The following is a 17,493-nucleotide window of genomic DNA, read 5'->3' as shown; positions in this document are numbered from 1 at the left end:
CCAATACAAATTTTGGAATTAGGAATCCTTAGGATTCAAGAGTCCTAGAATTCTTGGTAGCCAAACAGACCAAGGATTCATGATTCCAACCAAATTCCACTTTTGATAGGAATCCTACTTAGGAATCCTGCAACCAAACACACCATTAATTCCTTTAGGATTCCCTAATTAGGGAAAAACCTTAATTAGGGTTTCCCCTTAGAGTGGCCAGCCATAACTGCCCCTTATGGGCTTGTTTTGCCCGACCCACTTATCTTATATGGCCGGCCAGGGGAATCCCTTAAAGGGATTCCCTTCCCGGCCTATAAAGTGTGCTTTTCTGCCTTTCCGGACTTCTCTTTCGAGCCTGATTCTTTTCTATCTTTTAAGCACTATCAGACTGGATCATATCCATCTATAGGCAAGCTCCCACGAGTCAACTCTCTCCGATCAAGCTACCACTCTTTTTTGTAACCCGTTGTAGGATCCGGTCTATGTTACCGCGGATTACCGAAGTGGTGCGACGATTGTAAGCGGCTTCTAGCTAAGCATTACGATCCCTAATTGGATCGGACTAGATGATCTTCCGGATAAAGCTATCATCGTCCTAACTGATACGTCATATCTTTTCGGACTTTCTTGATCTGGAGAACAACTGCAAAGGTAATGATTAACTATTAATCCATTAGAGTACAACCGTACATTTTCAGTTGCTTCTCCTCAAGTGGCCAGGAGATACTAATCCTAACCTTGTTAGGAGGACATAATCTAGTCTTGTACTCCCACTTAACTTCATGTCGATCATGTCATTCCCGATAATCTGCTTTTATAACCTCCTTTTACGACGTGGCATTTGGTGGTACCAAAGTTTGATACTCCTTACATAAGATGAGTGGAGCACTCGTGCTTAAGGAATCTCTCCAATTTTGCCTATCAGAGTTCATGACGTATTTCATTACTCATGAAGAACTCTCATGTTGGGTGATGCGGTGTATATTCCTAATCATACACCCATGTAATTGACTCAAATTCTCAATTCGCATAGCCATGAAACTACGCTATCAGTCAATCTCACATGCTAGTATTTTTTAGTCATTGTTGTCCATGCAATGACCTGGACTAGGGACTTAATAATGAATCTATTCCAAATTCAATTAGTAGGATTTCATATACCAGATCACGTATCTGATAATCCTACTTGGAATGCTTCACTATTTTTGGACTGTCGGTTAAATACTAAATCACGATTTAACGACGAAATAACTAAATTATTTCAGATAATAAGAGTTTGTAAATCTTGAGCCTTCCTGTGTAACTCCTTACACCCTCAAGTTTACCAGTCTAAGCTTTTCAAGAAAGCTTAATGCCTATAACCCTGGTATCACTTACATATATAGTCTTAGATGACAATCTAATTAGTAGATTTAATCTATGTGGATTTTGCTGGTTATCATCCCGATGATAATATTTAGTATTTTAATACTAAATTAAAGCTTTTTTAAGCTTTAACTATTTTCTTTTGTTTGTAAAATTTTCAACAGTCTTTGCCTGGAACACTTCCAGCTTACTGTTCTTCCAAGTCAAGATTGTCATTTTATTCTGGAGGTTTTTAACATATGACTTCTCAACCGTTTTTAATTTCCTATCGAGTAAAATTCTTCTCAAGAACTTTATGCCATCCAGATCATCTAATCTGAATTTGATTGGTGAAGACCATAGATACTCCAAGTATTATGAGACGTCAGGGTGAATGCTAATCATGTCTAACATGACCGATCTTATGCTATTACCATAAGATCTTTTCTCATGCATGCTCGCTCATCAGAATATCTCGAATTCTGAATCTTGCCAAGCTATGTTTCCTAAGACTTGGGTAGAATTACTCTTCTTGAGTCTTTCACATTTGACTTTTCAAGACTTTTCTTGAATGAGTCTTATCATCTTCTCGATCTATTCCTATAGATCTTTGATGCCCAAAAGTCTTTCACCTTTATCTGTGGTCCTTTTAATCGAGTCAGTTCTAAACTGTTTTCAAAATCCGTATGTTGATCTCAACTTATAGTATGTCATCTACATACCGGACCAAAGAAAACTGGGTCACTCCCACTAACCTTCTTGAACTATTTCAATTCAAGATTTCTCTTCATTCTCAAAGAAACCAATCCTTGATTACTTTGCAGAATGTAAGATTCCTACTCCTACTTGCCCGCTTCCATTCTTCGATGGATTTCTAAAGCTTGCAATTGTCACTTAGCTTTCAGGAGGGTTAATTCTCCTTCGACATATGTCATGTGCACATTCTTTTGCTTAGTGATTGATCATTATGGTTTTAAGCATCGTGACTTGAGAGATGGTCTTTTTATGGTCTAAACCAAGAACTCTTTGACCTTCTTTTCTAGTCTAGCTCTGGGAAACACTCATGTTTCCATCCTTGTCCATTTTTCAAACTCTTTGAAAAACCTATTTGTACTTAACAGGAACTATTCCTTTAAGAAAAATAGATCAAGTTCCAAACTTGATTTCAGACATGGATTCCATTCTGATCTTATGACTCCAAGCAATATTTCGAGTGATTCTAGGTAGCTCATCTCTTCTTCAGTAGGATTTAGTCCTCTGAGATAGATCTATGAGCCTTCAAGACCTACGAGTGGTTTAAACAACTTTGAGACACTCTCAACTCTTTGACGACTCTCCTGTGAATCAAATTCGACTTATGCGGTAGGATCTCCGAGATCTACTATCTCTACCTTTCTTTCCATATCTATCGGCTAGAATAGATAGGAACCGCAATTTCTAACATTTGTATACCCCGTTGGTTTGTAATACCATTGTCAGTTTGTTGCTCTTATCGAATTTCTTGGACATCTTAAATTTCTCCCACTTGTCTTGTTGGAATAACTCTTATTCCAAGCGAGACACCATCATGAGCAACAACTACCTTGTTCTCTGATTATTCCTACTCAATAGGTAGGAGATTGACCTGTACCCATCATTAACCGACTTATGTCTAACATGTTCGATTACTCCTACTAGACTCATCAGCCATATGATGTGTTTGTAGGAGCAAGATGAAAAACTATTTCTCAACTTCTTTGATGGTCATCAAATTTCTGTCTCAAATATTCATCATCTCGATCCAATCGAATGACTTATATTTTTGTCAAGTGGATTCTGGTTAACTCTAATTAGTGTATTAATAGTTTTACATAGATCCGTATGTATGAAGACTTATTAATTCGTTAGTCATAGCTTCCTTTCGAAAAGGTGACTTTGTCAAATAGCCCTTCCGCACAAAATTCACATGTGTCGTATGATTCAAAATCATTAGACTTAGAAGTCCATACCATTGGATCTTCCTCATGTGTCTTATGTCAATTTGACGCAATGACAAAACCAGAGTTGACCAGTTTGAATCCTTTGATTATAGCCTATAGTATCATTGTTAACGTTTCAGTTCTCCTAGAACTGTCTTTTATTAATTTAGCACTGATTTAAAACATTAGATGTTTCTAGAAGAACATAATAACACTTATTAAATTCTAAGCTAGATCAATGTCTAAAAGAAGACTTTGATCCAATTCAACATCCTTAGCAATCACTTGTTTCTGCTCCCTCTTGGACCTTTTCTCCTTTTAGTGAAGTATGTAATTTCCATGAAGGAAATCTACTAAACTTGCTAGATTAATTTTGTTAACAAAGATGCAAGAACTGGAATTCTCAATTCCGTTTCTTTGTCTTCCGGGTACTTAGGGTAGTTTCTTCTAATGGCCCAGCCATTGCTTACAAAAGCTTTGACCCTTTTGTCCATTTGAATCATAAGAACTCTTCTTATATTCTTTGGATACTTAATCTGAAGAACTTGTTTCTTAGATTCAAACCTTCCTGAAAGTTCTTTTCAGTGTGTGTTCACAAGCTGAGGTAACATCGAACATTAGGAATGGGATATTCTCAGACGTTTTCTTTGTTTCGAATTCGACAGCGTTTCTCAAATTCTAATTCAATCAAGGAAATAACTTTCGTTTTATTCCTTCTCAAGGAATGAACGAAGGTTGGAAAACTATTTTCTAATATTCATATATACTCTACATTAAAAAAAAAGGAAAATCCTAAAACTTATTATCATAGCAAAAACACAGTTTTTGCCACATTATTCAATGAACCGTCCCCGATTGAATAATGCGATTCCAAGATCCTATTTCTTTGAGGTTAAGCGTACTAGGGCACTGCCCTTAACCCCATCGTCTTGGGTGAGTAACTCTTTACTGATCATACTCCTATGACTCTTGGTTGATGAATATTACATTTATGTGTTCGATTCATCCTTTGCCTCGAAATCCAAAACCCTTTTGCTGACTCGTTGAGAATAACCAGTTAGACATGTAGACCTCTTCATAGATCTACCCGTACCGTCCCGAGGTAAAAGATGGCATTTTACGGAGGCAGACCCACCATCGATGACAAAGGGCTCAGCAGGTGTCTTATTCTGGGTAGGCTCTTCTCAAAATTATTTTTGGGGACTTTTACGTAATTTATCAAGTTTGCGTTACTGTGAACTCTATCATAACCATTCATGACTTATTACGTAAAGTTTATGTGAGTTTGCGTAAGGAATTACTTAGTTCCTAGCATATCCCCTAAAAGATCTAATCTTTTAGGTTACTTCTTGTTCGCCTATGGTAGGTTTTGATTTATGTCCTTGAGCCTCCATTGATTACTCCCACTTGAACCATGATCTTATCGTTCGGTTCATCAATGGATTTTACTACCCTATACTCTAAGTATTATTCGGTAACATACTCACTTGTGCTTAGAAACAAGAGTCGTCAACTTAACTATAGGCAATACTACACTACGCATTCACATATACATACAAAATATATGACAATCATAAATAAAGTATGTGACCTATATTCGTTTTTAGGTTTTGCTATTTGTGGGAAATTGTAACATATCCATGTCTAACATGCTAATAAGTTAATTCTCGTAAAATATGAACTAATGGCACGTTATGTTTCTTCCTTAATGATTTCTAAAATCGATTCAAGGAAAAACTTCGTTTGGGCCCTCAGATGGCCAGGGTCGATTTCAGAAAAATTGGTTGAAATCGAAAGAAGAAAAGTCAACACCTCCCACTCGGATTAAGGTCCGAGTCATACTCGAAAGACCTAAGTCAAACTTGGTCAATAGTCCCTTTGACTAGCTCGGGTTGCTCCATGACAAGTCTAGGACCGTACCGGCACGTTCGAAACGTGTCGGACCCATTGGTCCGGACACGTCTTAGCCCTAGGCAAGATGCGTCCTTTGGCCTAGGACGCGCCCTCGACGCGTCTCAGTGCTCCAGACGCATCCTGGATGCGTCTGACCGAGTTGTAGCCTTCTTGGACAGGAAGTCCGAGAAGCTAGGACGCACCAGACGCGTCCTAGACCGACACTTTCATATCCTGGTGCGTCCTAGACCGACACTTTCATATCCTAGATCATCTCGGACTCCAAGTCCGAGATGACTTAGGTATGCCCAGACCCGTCTGGTTGGGCATAGTTGGTCGAGGTCTCGGTCCTAGACCGACACTTTTATATCCTAGATCATCTCGGACTCCAAGTCCGAGATGCCGAGATGACTTAGGTATGCCCAGACCCATCTGGTCGGGCATAGTTGGTCGCGTCTTAGACGCGACCAGATATGCTCGGACGCGGATCCATCGGGATCCTTGTCCGAGAGGACACGACAATGTTGCGTCCTAGACGCATCTGGAACGCTTCTAGTGTGCGTCCAGGTCGCGTCCTAGACGCGACTGACCTGCTTGGCCCGGGACAAGAGTTTAGAAACTTCTAAACTCTTGTCTTCTTCTTCCTTTTTCCTGCTATTGCTACTGTTTAGCTGCTGTTTTTTTTTTATAAACTCATCAAAAAACAGTGGCTTTTCAATCCCAAATCAAAAACCCCAAGATTTCGAAAACTCTTTTCAACAAACTCAAAATCCAAGATTTCTATGCTTTGAAACCCTTTGAAAACCATGTTTTGATTACATATAAATCTAATTAAAATTAATCAAAACGTGTTCCAATCTCTATTCAAACTAACCAAGAACATGTCTGAATCTTACTCAAACTATTCAAGAACTTGTCCGAATCTATATTCAAACTAATCTATCTAATAAATCCAGTATGAATCTAATTCGTTCTAGTCCAAACTAGTTACATGCAAATGGCTCGTGATGCCACTGTAGGGTTTTGTACGTATCTAATACATACTAATCATTTAACTAATGTTGTAAGTGGAGTCTCAAACATCATATGTTTAACACTAATTAACCAGGATCATATGCATGAACTAATAATGAACCAGAAACTAAAAGAAGAATACCTGGATTCGCTTTCCCACGAACTAGATTCCATTAACTTTATCCCGAAGAATATGATAGCTTCATATGTAGCTCCTCTACTTGAGACACCCGACTTAATAACTTGATCTCCCTTCTTTGTTGTCTGCTAGAACTCCATTGAAGGTTGAGAAGAAAAAGTATTCTTCTTTTGACTCCATAGATAGATTGGGAGCTTTTTCTCTAAAACCCTCTCTCTCCATAAGCTGTATATTGTGAGAGAGATGAAGTTTTCTCCAGAGAAAAATCCACACCTTTTCTGAACTTAGAACTGGTCCTTATATAAGCATTACCTTTGTAGAGTCCTACTCAAATAAGGAATCCTAAAAAGTCCCTCAGAAAAGATAAGCACAAAAGGAGTTTAATTCCTCTAGGATTCCCTAATTAGGGAAAACCCTAATTAGGGTTTCCCCTTAGTGTGGTCGGCCATAAAAACCCCTTATGGGCTTGTTTTGGCCGGCCCACTTATCTTATATGGCCGGCCAGGGGAATCCCGTAAAGGGATTCCCTTCCCGACCCATAAAGTGTGTTTTTTCGCCTTTTCGGACTTCTCTTTCAAGACTGATTCTTTTCTATCTTTTAAGAACGATCAGACTAGATCATATCCATCTATAGGCAAGCTCCCACGAGTCAACTCTTTCTGATCAAGCTACCACTCTTTGGTGTAACCCGTTGTAGGATCCGGTCTATGTTAGCCGCGGATTACCGAAGTAATTCGACGATCGTAAGCAGCTTCTAGCTAAGCATTACGATCCTTAATTGGACCGGACTAGATAATCTTTCGAATAAAGTCATCGTCATCCTAACTGAAAAATTGTACGCATTGCCACCTTGATCGAAGGACACTCCTTCAGAAGGACATCTCCTTCAGACCGAAGGACTATATCCTTCAGGGACGTGCGTCCAGACGCATCCGGATGCGTCTAGAAGCTTTCAGACGCACCTAGAGTGCGCAACTGGAACGTCCAGACGCGTCTAGGACGTCCAAGCACGTCTCAGACTAGGAGTCCGAGACGACCTACCGTCCAACATGTTCCAACCGAGATAGTCTTGACATCCGTCCCTATAAGTCCCGGACCATTGACTAGCTAAGATCGAGACTAGTCAAAGGACTTTGACTAAGTTTGACTTGAGTATTTTTGAGTTTGACTTGGGCTTATTGGGCCTTGAGTCGAGTGGGAGATTTTCTTGCTTTTTCTTTCGATTCCAAAACATAATTTTTTCGACATTGAACTGGGCCATCCGAGAGCCCAAAATGGAATTTTTCCAAAATTGATTTTAGAAATCATTATGGAAGAAACTAAATGGGTCATTAGTCCGAATTTTACGAAAATAGACTTAGAAAGCTCATTAGATATAGGAATGTCACAATATCCCACAATTAGCTATACGAAACATAGCAAAACCTAGAAACGAATCTAGGACACATAATTTATTTTATGAATGTCATATATTTGCATGTATATACATGTGAATGTGTAGTGTAGTATTGCCTTCAGTTAAGTTCACAATGTTTCTAAGCACAAACGAGTATGTGCCCGAATAAAACACAGAGTATAGGGTCTAGAAAAGCCATTGATGAATCGAATGATGAGATCATGATTCGAGCTAGAGTAATCAATGGTTGTTGAAGGATGAAAATCCAAACGAACCATTAGGCGAACGAGAACTAAACTAAAAGATAAGATCTTTTAGGAGGCTATTTTAAGGTTTTAAGATAAAACCTTACAAAAATTCACATAAAAACTTACGTATACGTCACTAATGGTTACGATAGAGTTCACAGTAATGCAAACTTGGTAAAATACGTAATAATCCCTTAAATAAATTTTGAGTATAAGCCTACCCGGAAATAAGACACCTGTTGAGCCCTTGTTCATCGATGGTGGGTCTGCCTCCGCAGGGTGCCATCTTTTACCTCGGGACAACACGGGTAGATCTATGAAGAGTTTACGCGTCTAAACTGGTTTTACTCAATGTGTCAGCAAAAGGGTTTTGGATTTCGAGGCAAAGGATTAGTTTGACACTTAACTGTGAAACTAATTAACCAAGAATCATAGGAGTATGATAAGTAAAGATGTTACTCACCCAGGAAGACGGAGTTAGGGCAGTGCCCTAGTACTCTTAACTTCGAAGAATTGTGAAAAGATTCTTGAATAATATGGCAAAATTAGGATTTTTATAGGATAACAAGTTTAAAGTCACTTTGTGTTCTTTACATGTAGTTTAATTATGACAAGCAAAGAAACTGTCAACATCCTTTGACTTATTGAGAAAGAAAAGATGAACGGGGATAACTTCAAAGTATGGGAACGGCACTTGGGGCTCGTCCTCAGATCTGAAAACAATGCATCTGTCTTGGACACTCCTAGTCCGATAGTCATGAAAGAATCCACTAATGAGGAAAAGGAGCAAGAAAAGAGACTTTCGAGGAAACCGGAGCCCGTAACTGAAGGATATATCTGTTTGGTCTAAAGGAGATGTCCTTTTGAAGGAGTGTCCTTCGACCAAGGTAACAATGCGATCCATTTTTCAGCTAGGATAACGATGAACTAATCATGAAGATCATCCAATCCTGTCTAATTAGGGGTCGTAATGCTTTACTAGAAGCCGCTTACGATCGTCGAATCACTTCGGTAATTCGTAGCTTAAATAGACTGGATCCTACAACGGGTTACAAATAAGAAAGGTAACTTGATCGGAGAAATTTGACTAGTGGGAGCTGAGTTATAGATGGATATGATCCAGGCTAAAAATGCTCAAAAGATAGAAACAACCGGGCTTGAACGGGAAGTCTGAAAAGGTAAAAACTCACTTTAAAGGGGCAACCAGGGATTCCGTTAAGGGGAGATCCCTGGCCGGCCTAGTTAAAGGGGTGGGCCAGACAGAGCAGGCCCATTAAGAGCTGCTCTGGCCGGCCATACCATGGGGAAACCCTAATTAGGGGTTTCCCCATATTAAGAGTCCAAGTTAGTATAAACACCCACTTGTGCTTATCTTTTCTGAAGGAACTTTTTAGGATTCCTTATTTGAGTGGGACTCTACTAAAGTAATGCCTATATAAAGCCCTATTATGAGTTCAGAAAGGGTGTGGAGTTTTCTCTGAGATATTCAATTCTCTCACACATACAAGAGAGAAAAGATAAAAGAGAAAAAGCTCCCGTTCTATCTTTCTAGTCAAGAAGGAAGGTTCTTCTCAACCTACCATTAAAGTTCTAGTAGACATTAAGGAAGGGAGATCAAGTTATACTACCCGGTGTCTCAAGTAGATGAGCGACAATTGGAGCTCTGGATCTTCTCACGCGATTGGAAAGGTTCGAGGAAGAAATTGCGATAAAGGTTAGTTTTTCCGATTCTAGTTCTTATTAGTTCATGTATAGATCCTGGACAACTTAGTGTTAAACATTAGATGTTTGAGATTCCGCTACCAAAACTAGTTAGTGTATTAGATACACATAAAACCCTACAGTAACGTACTTAATGTTAGCAACCATGGAACCTAATCTTCAGGATAAGTTCATACAAATGAATGCTTACACCATGATAGGACAACTTAGGGAATTGTTCCAAAAGAAGTCCAGAATGGAGAAGTACGAGACGTCAAAGGAAATACTAGATTGCCGCCTTGAAAAAGGTAAGCCTGTAGGGCCACATGTTTTCAAAATAATCAGTCTTTTTGAGAAACTAACACGGCTTGGAGTCGATCATGGTGGGGACTTCGCCACTGATATCATCCTACATTCACTTCATGATGGGTTCAATCAATTCAGAATGCACTACAATATGAATGGATGGGATACATCTTTGGAGGAACTACACGCAATGCTCCAGACAGCCGAGGAGAATATCGTAGTAGCTGAACCAAAGAAAGAACTTCTAATGGTTTAGAAGGACAAAAGATATAAAAAAGGAAGGGAAACAGAAGAATAAAAGGAAATTTGGTAATGCAAAGGGTAAACAAGTTGCCAAAAACCAAAAAAAACTCCTCTTCTGACTCTAAGTGTTTCTACTGTGATGGCATAGGCCATTGGAAGATAAACCGTCCCAAATTCCTGGAAGACAAGAAAAACGGAATGGTAGTTTCCGCAAAAGGTAAAAATGTTAAAAGTTGACTCAATTAAATACATTTTCCCTAAATGTATTAGATACCTAATGCTCATCCCATTATGAATGATAGGAGCAAATGGGAGCCGAGTATGTAACTGATAGGAGACGAACCTGTCAAAGAGCAGAAGAAACAATAGTTGCTGAGAAGGCTCCAGAAGGATTTTAGTCTCCGATAGGCATTACTTTTATTAGATTTTAGTATTTTCTTTTTCTTTGAACACCTTCTCTAGAATTGGATTTATGAGAAATAAAGTATTCAGTTTTAATATTTTATGATGTTCTCAGAAAGGTGCCTATTTCAACTTACAAACATTAAGACCTATCGATTCAATTAGTTATTCTAATCTAGTCAGACAACTAGGATGAAAATGCTATTCGAAAGAATAAACATGGATCAAAATATCTGGTCTGACAAGATCTCTTATGACAAAACAGAGGTCAATTAATCACTAATACTTATGTTAGACAAAACATAGGTCAATTAATCACTAATACTTATCTCAGACCCTTCAAAAAAGAATCAATCTCAAACACGAAGAAACACGAAAAAAAACCTCATAAGCAAGAACAAAACAGCCCAGAAATATTCAGTCTAAAACGACCCTAAATTCACTAGGACTCTGGCGACCAATCAACAATCCCTCTGTAAAAATACTAGATGAACAGGTTAAGAACACCTCTGCAAAATTTCAGCTTAATCAGAGAGAACTCACCGTCGGATTTTCCGAACAACGAAGACTGCGCACGCTGAAACAGATCAGCCCTGCTCTTCTCGGCAACCTCCTTCTCTCCCTTCTTCTCTTGTGTGTTTCTAATTGTGCAACTTACATCTAATTAAGATTAAGAAAGTATTTATAGACTTCCCTTAACCTAATCACCGACCTAAGTAGCCGACCTAAGTCACCGACCCAAAGAAGCTCGACTCGGGTCCGGGTTGGTTTCCTAATCCAAACCCAACTAGGTTTCCCCACCAGGAGGAAAACCTAACAAACTCCCCCTCCGACTCGGTGGGAGAAATAGCCAGTCCTGTTGTCCTCTTGACAGACCTGGAAACAGCCAGCTCCGCTTTTCCTCGACAGCCATGAACAACCAACCCTGCTTCTTCTTGACAGCCCTGGAAACATCCAGCCTTGCTATCCTTGACAGCCCTGTAATCAACCAACCCTGTTGTCCCTTGGCGAACCTGAACAACCAGCCCCGCTATCCCTCGGCAAACCTCCAATTTCCCCTTCGGCAGAGCCTTCGTCATCATATCAGCTCCGTTATCGTCTGTATATACTTTAACCAACTCTAACTCCTTGGAAGTAACCACATCACGTATCCAATGATACCTCACATCGATGTGCTTCGAACGTGAATGAAACGTCGAATTCTTGCCGAGATGTATTGCACTTTGGCTGTCACAAAGCAATACATACTTATCTTGATTGAATCCGATCTCCTCAAGATAATTCTTCATCCACAACAACTCCTTACAGGCTTCAGTTGCAGCTATAAACTCAGCTTCAGTGGTAGAAAGTGCAACGCACTTTTGCAGCCTTGACTGTCATGCTACAGCTCCCCCTGCAAATGTTACCAAGTAACCTGAAGTAGACTTCCTGGAATCAATATCCCCAACCATATCAGTGTCAGTATAACTGACCAGTAGTGGCCCATCACCTCCTAAAGTAAGCTTCAAACCAGAAGTCCCTCGAAGATATCTCAAAATCCACTTCACTGCAGCCCAATGTTGCTTTCCCGGATTAGAAAGAAATCTACTAACAGTACCAACCGAATGAGCTATGTCAGGTCTGGTACACACCATAGCATACATCAACCTACCAACTGCAGAAGCATATGGAACCCTCTCTATAGCTTCCAGCTCTTAATCTGTACTCGGACTATGTTGACTGCTCAATCTAAAGTGTCCAGCAAGAGGAGTGCTGACAGCTTTAGATTTGTCCATGCAAAACCTTTAAAGTATCTTCTCAATGTACTTCTCCTGAGATAGGTGAATGAACCTGTTCTCTCTATCTCGAACAATTCTTATATAAAGAATCTGCTTCGCTGGACCCAAATCTTTCATGGCGAAAAACTTGCTGAGCTGCTTCTTCAACTCCAGAATTCTCCTCGAATTCCTCCCCACAATCAACATATCGTCTACGTACAACAGTAAGATGATAAAATCACCTTCACCAAACCTCTAAACACACACACAATGATATGAAGTAGTCTTGCTATAACCATGCTCCCTTATAACTGACTCAAACTTCTTATACCACTGTCTCGGTGCCTGTTTCAATCCATAAAGGCTTTTTTTCAAGCGGCAAACACAGTCCTCTTTGCCCTTCTTCACAAGGCCTTCCGGTTGCATCATGTAAATCTCTTCCTCCAAATCCCCATGGAGAAAAGCAGTTTTACATCCATTTGCTCCACCTCTAGATCAAGGCTCGCTGCGAATCCAATTGCAACCCGAATGGATGACATCTTCACAACAGGAGAGAATATTTCATCGAAATCAATTCCCTTCCTTTGGTTAAATCCTTTCACAACCAACCTAGCCTTGTATCGAGGGAGCAACATGGTCTTCTCATGCTTAACTCTATACACCCACCCGTTAAGCAATGCTTTCTTACCCTTAGGTAATTCCACCAGCTCAAAAGTATGGTTCTCCTCCAGAGAATCCATCTCTTCTCTCATGGCCTTCCACCATTCATGTTTATGTTCATCTTCCAAAGCTTCGCTAAAGCTTTCAGGTTCTCCTCCATCAGTAAGTAACACATACTCACTAGGAGCATACCTTGTCGAACGTCTCAGACCTCTCTCAGATCTCGTAACAGTAGGGAGGTTCTCGGTAGTTGGTCTTCCATTATGATCGCCACCATGACCACCAGTACCATCTTCTTGTGCGGGAGCATCAGCACCGGGTGTATCAACTTGAACCTCAACTTCGACATGGCCATCGACAGATGTAGAAGCAGCAACCTTCAAATCAATCAAACCTTCATAACCCTGAGCTGGATTTCCGGACTTGCCAATGTCCTTGATCGTTTGATCTTCCATGAACACAACATCTCTGCTCCTAATGAGCTTCTTCTCCACTGGGTCATAGAACCTATACTTAAAATCATCCTGACCATAACCGATGAACACACACTGTCGCGATTTCATCTCCAGCTTCGACCTTTGATCTTTGGGAATGTGGACAAACGCCTTACACCCAAAGACCTTCAGATGACCATAAGAAATATCCTCACCGGTCCATACCCTCTCTGGACTATCACCCTCCAACGGAGCACTGGGTGACAGGTTCAACACATGAACAACCGAGCTCAAAGCTTCTCCCCAGAAAGTCTGCGCCAAGCCTGACTGTGAAATCAAACACGTAACTCTCTCGACAATCGTCATGTTCATCCTCTCAGCCAACCCATTCAGCTGTGGAGTCTTGGGTGGCGTCTTCTGATGTTGGATACTGTGTTCCCTATAATAAGCATCAAATAATCTAGAATACTCTCCACCATTATCACTGTGAATGCACTTCAGCTTCTTACCTGTCTGTCTCTCAACCGATGCTACAAACTGCTTGAAATAACCCAAAACCTGATCTTTGGACTTTATAAGATAGCCCCACAACTTTCTAGAGTGATCGTCAATGAACGTGACAAAATATGATGAACCACCAAGAGATTTTGTCTTCATTGGACCACATACATCTGAATGCACAAGATCAAGTATCTCGGGTTTTCTAGAAGATCCAGAAGACTTGAACGAGACCTTGTGTTGCTTCCCTGCAAAACAATGTTCACAATTTTGTAATTGCAAACCAGAAATACCTGTAATGGCATCCCTCTTGGATAACACAGACAATCCCTTCTCACTAATGTGACCGAGTCTCTTATGCCATAACTCCATGGCATCATCATTCTCCACTGCATTAACAGCATCCATGGAGACCTTAGCTTCCATCCAGTAGAACGATGAAAACTTATCAACTCGAGCCACCACCATAGAAACTCGTGAAAGTTTCCACTTACCCCCCTCCGAATAAGCTATAGAAACCCTCATCATCAAGTCTCCTTATAGAAATCAAATTCAATCGAATGTCTTGGACATGTCTAACTCCTTTAGGCAACAACCTAGTACCAATACTAGTCTCCGAGCAAATATCACCAATGCCAACAACCCGAGCCAAACAATCGTTACCCATCTTCACGGAACCATAACTACCCGAAGTATAGGAATAAAACAAATCTCGTTGTGTTGTAGGATGAGTAGTCGCTCCACTATCAATAACCCAACTTGATTCATGACATGCAACGTTAATAGCATCACTCTCACAGAGAATAAGAAACTCATCTTCAGTAACGGTTACTCTCTCTTCACTATCTTCTTGCTTCTTTCCTTGCTTACTCTCTTTCTACAACAACCAACAATTCTTCTTTAAGTTCCCTCTCTTATGACAATAATGGCACTCCACACATTAGCAAATTTATTAGATTTTCTTCTGCTTCTGTTCTTCTTCGATTCTCTATGTGAACTTCTCCCCCGCGACTCAGTAACCAGCACATCTGAACTCGAAGAAATAGGATTTGATTGCCTCTTAGTTTCTTCATTCAGGACATTGTTCTTCACTAAGTCCATTGAGATAACTCCTTCGAAAGTAGAGTTACAAAGAGACATCCTGAACACCTCCCAAGAATCTGGTAACGTACCAAGAAGCCATAAACCATGAATCTCCTCATCAAAGTTTATACCCATATCAGATAGTTTATTGAGTAACCCCTGGAACACATTCAAGTGATCAGTCATGGGAGTTCCCGCTCGATACCTTAACTCGAGCAAATTTTTCATCATATACATCTTATTATTTCCTTTCTTCCGAGCAAACAACTGCTCCAGCTTCCACCACAACGAACGAGCATTAGTCTCATTCTCAATATGATGTAACACATCATCATATACCCATTGCCTCATCAAACCGCACACTTGATGATTTAGCAATATCCACCGATCATCAGCCTTCTCATCGGGTTCCTTCTCACAAAACACCGGAGCGTGAAATTCCTTCACAAAGAGTAAGTCTTCCATCTTACCCTTTCATAGATGATTATTAGCACCATTCAAACTTATCTGTCTACCCATATTTTTCATCACTAACACAAACAAACCAATAACCAAAGTTATCACAATCCAAAGAACTCTTTAACCTGGAGCTCTGATACCACTTGTCGGGAAAAACGGGCATTTAGGCACAGCGGAAGCGAGAGTTTTTTCCTTTGTGTTAGTTACGAGGATAATACAGAAGAATATGTGGGAGCAATAAACAAAGAACTGAAAGTAAATAAGATAATGACTTTTAACGTGGAACCTCAATGTGAGAAGTAAAAACCACAGGACTCGTAGTCCAACTAAATCAACTATAATAAGCAAAGTAGTTACAGACTACATCCACCCGAGACTCAGACCCTTCCAAAAAGAATCAATCTCAAACACGAAGAAAACCTCACAAGCATGAACAAAACAGCCCAGAAATATTCAGTCTAAAATGACCCTAAATTCACTAGGATTCCGGCGACTAATCAATGATCCATCCGTACAAATACTAGATGAACAGGTTAAGAACACCTCTGCAAAATTTCATCTTAATCGGAGAAGAACTCACCGTCGGCTTTTCCGAACAACGAAGACAGCGCATGGTGAAACAGATTAAGGAAGTATTTATAGGCTTCTGTTAACCCTAATCACCGACCTAAGTAGCCAACCTAAGTCACCGACCCATAGAAGCTCGACTCGGGTCCGAGTTTGGTTTCCTAATCCAAACCCAACTAGGTTTCCCCACTAGGAGGAAAACCCAACACATCTACCATATAGGTAATATGTTAATTTTGATTTCCTTGTTTCTACATATTCTTTTATTTTCCTTTCCATCACGCATAGTAAGTGTTGAATTTGAGTTGATTAATCTCACGTGTTAATTGAACATATATGTAACAACATTCTCCCCAGAAATACACTTTATATTCCATTTATTATTCTACGAAGTTTTGAGCCATACAACCATGATATATAGAGTAAAAGGAAACAAAGAAAGTCATGAATTAATGAAGAAGACCAACCAAGTCTGTTGAGACAACACAAAGATGTTCCAATTTTTCTTCATTGTCAGCAACTTCTGCCGGATAATCATTAGCTGAAAGCGTCTTGTTGAAGAAGTTGTGACAGTTGTTGGGGTATCCAGCTGCAACCTTCACCTGAGCCGAAGCAGATCCGTAGTTACCCGAGTCGAACTGTTGTATCGAATTGCCTAGCGTATTGAAAGATAATTTGTAATAGCCTACGCAGTTTTCGAGCGATTTCTTGAATTCACGATCAGACCTGGCAGCTTTGGTTTTAAGGAGTTGATCAGTGATGAGTGAAACTGTGTCTCGAGCAGTGTCCTGAGCAACATTAATGGCTATCTTTGCTAAACCTTTTTCATCTACATTTTCACTAGATGGGTAAGATTGGAGGGCAGATATACAAAGATCAGTATATTTTGTGCTTTGACAAGTCTTTTGAATCAAAGCTAAATCTCCCCTTACCATGAAAAACTGAGAGAGTGATATAAGAGAAAAACAAGAAGAAGAAGGTTAATAGAAACTGATTCACCCATTTCGTTTCTAAACATTCTTAGAGAGATAAATGTCAAATGGAAATTTCTTACTTCGCAACTTTTATATTTGAATTGGATGGTTAAAATATCTCATCATTGAGGGGATTTTATTTGAATAAAAACTTTATGATTATTTGGAGGTTATTTTTGGACAAATTGCAGATTTTGAGATCTCAACTATATTATGTTTGATGAAGAGAATCTCAAAAAAGAAAAGGGTGCTTTAAAGGCACCGGGCCAAAAGTTTGTTAGCATCCGGAAATTTTATTGACTCGGGGCAATGGCCATTGACCTGAGTTTTCTACACGCATCGGTTTTAATGTGGGTGATGTTCACCTTCATTTACTTCTTCCATCTTCTTCTTCCAAAGTAAAAGGAATCCCAATCGATTTTTCTT

At 39.8% G+C, this 17,493-nt stretch overlaps 2 protein-coding genes across 2 annotated transcripts; one reads left to right on the top strand and one right to left on the bottom strand.

Annotated features, from left to right (window-relative positions):
* Nucleotides 1-9,850: 9,850 nt before the first annotated feature.
* LOC147531007 (uncharacterized) lies at nt 9,851-10,246 on the top strand. The gene has a single exon (XM_086649715.1). It carries the CDS (start codon nt 9,851-9,853, stop codon nt 10,244-10,246), a length of 396 nt encoding a protein of 131 aa, XP_086505841.1.
* Nucleotides 10,247-16,542: 6,296 nt separating this feature from the next.
* Nucleotides 16,543-17,028, bottom strand: LOC147531006 (cell wall / vacuolar inhibitor of fructosidase 2-like). Its single transcript, XM_086649714.1, has one exon. It carries the CDS (start codon nt 17,026-17,028, stop codon nt 16,543-16,545), a length of 486 nt encoding a protein of 161 aa, XP_086505840.1.
* Between the last annotated feature and the right edge of the window lie 465 nt (nt 17,029-17,493).

This window comes from Eschscholzia californica, unplaced genomic scaffold, assembly GCF_041429995.1.
Source record: "Eschscholzia californica isolate CP2 unplaced genomic scaffold, dmEscCali1.0.p SCAF_6, whole genome shotgun sequence".
Lineage (NCBI taxonomy): Eukaryota > Viridiplantae > Streptophyta > Magnoliopsida > Ranunculales > Papaveraceae > Eschscholzia > Eschscholzia californica.
Note: the sequence above shows the minus strand (reverse complement) of the source record. Positions and strands in the feature narration are given on the sequence as shown.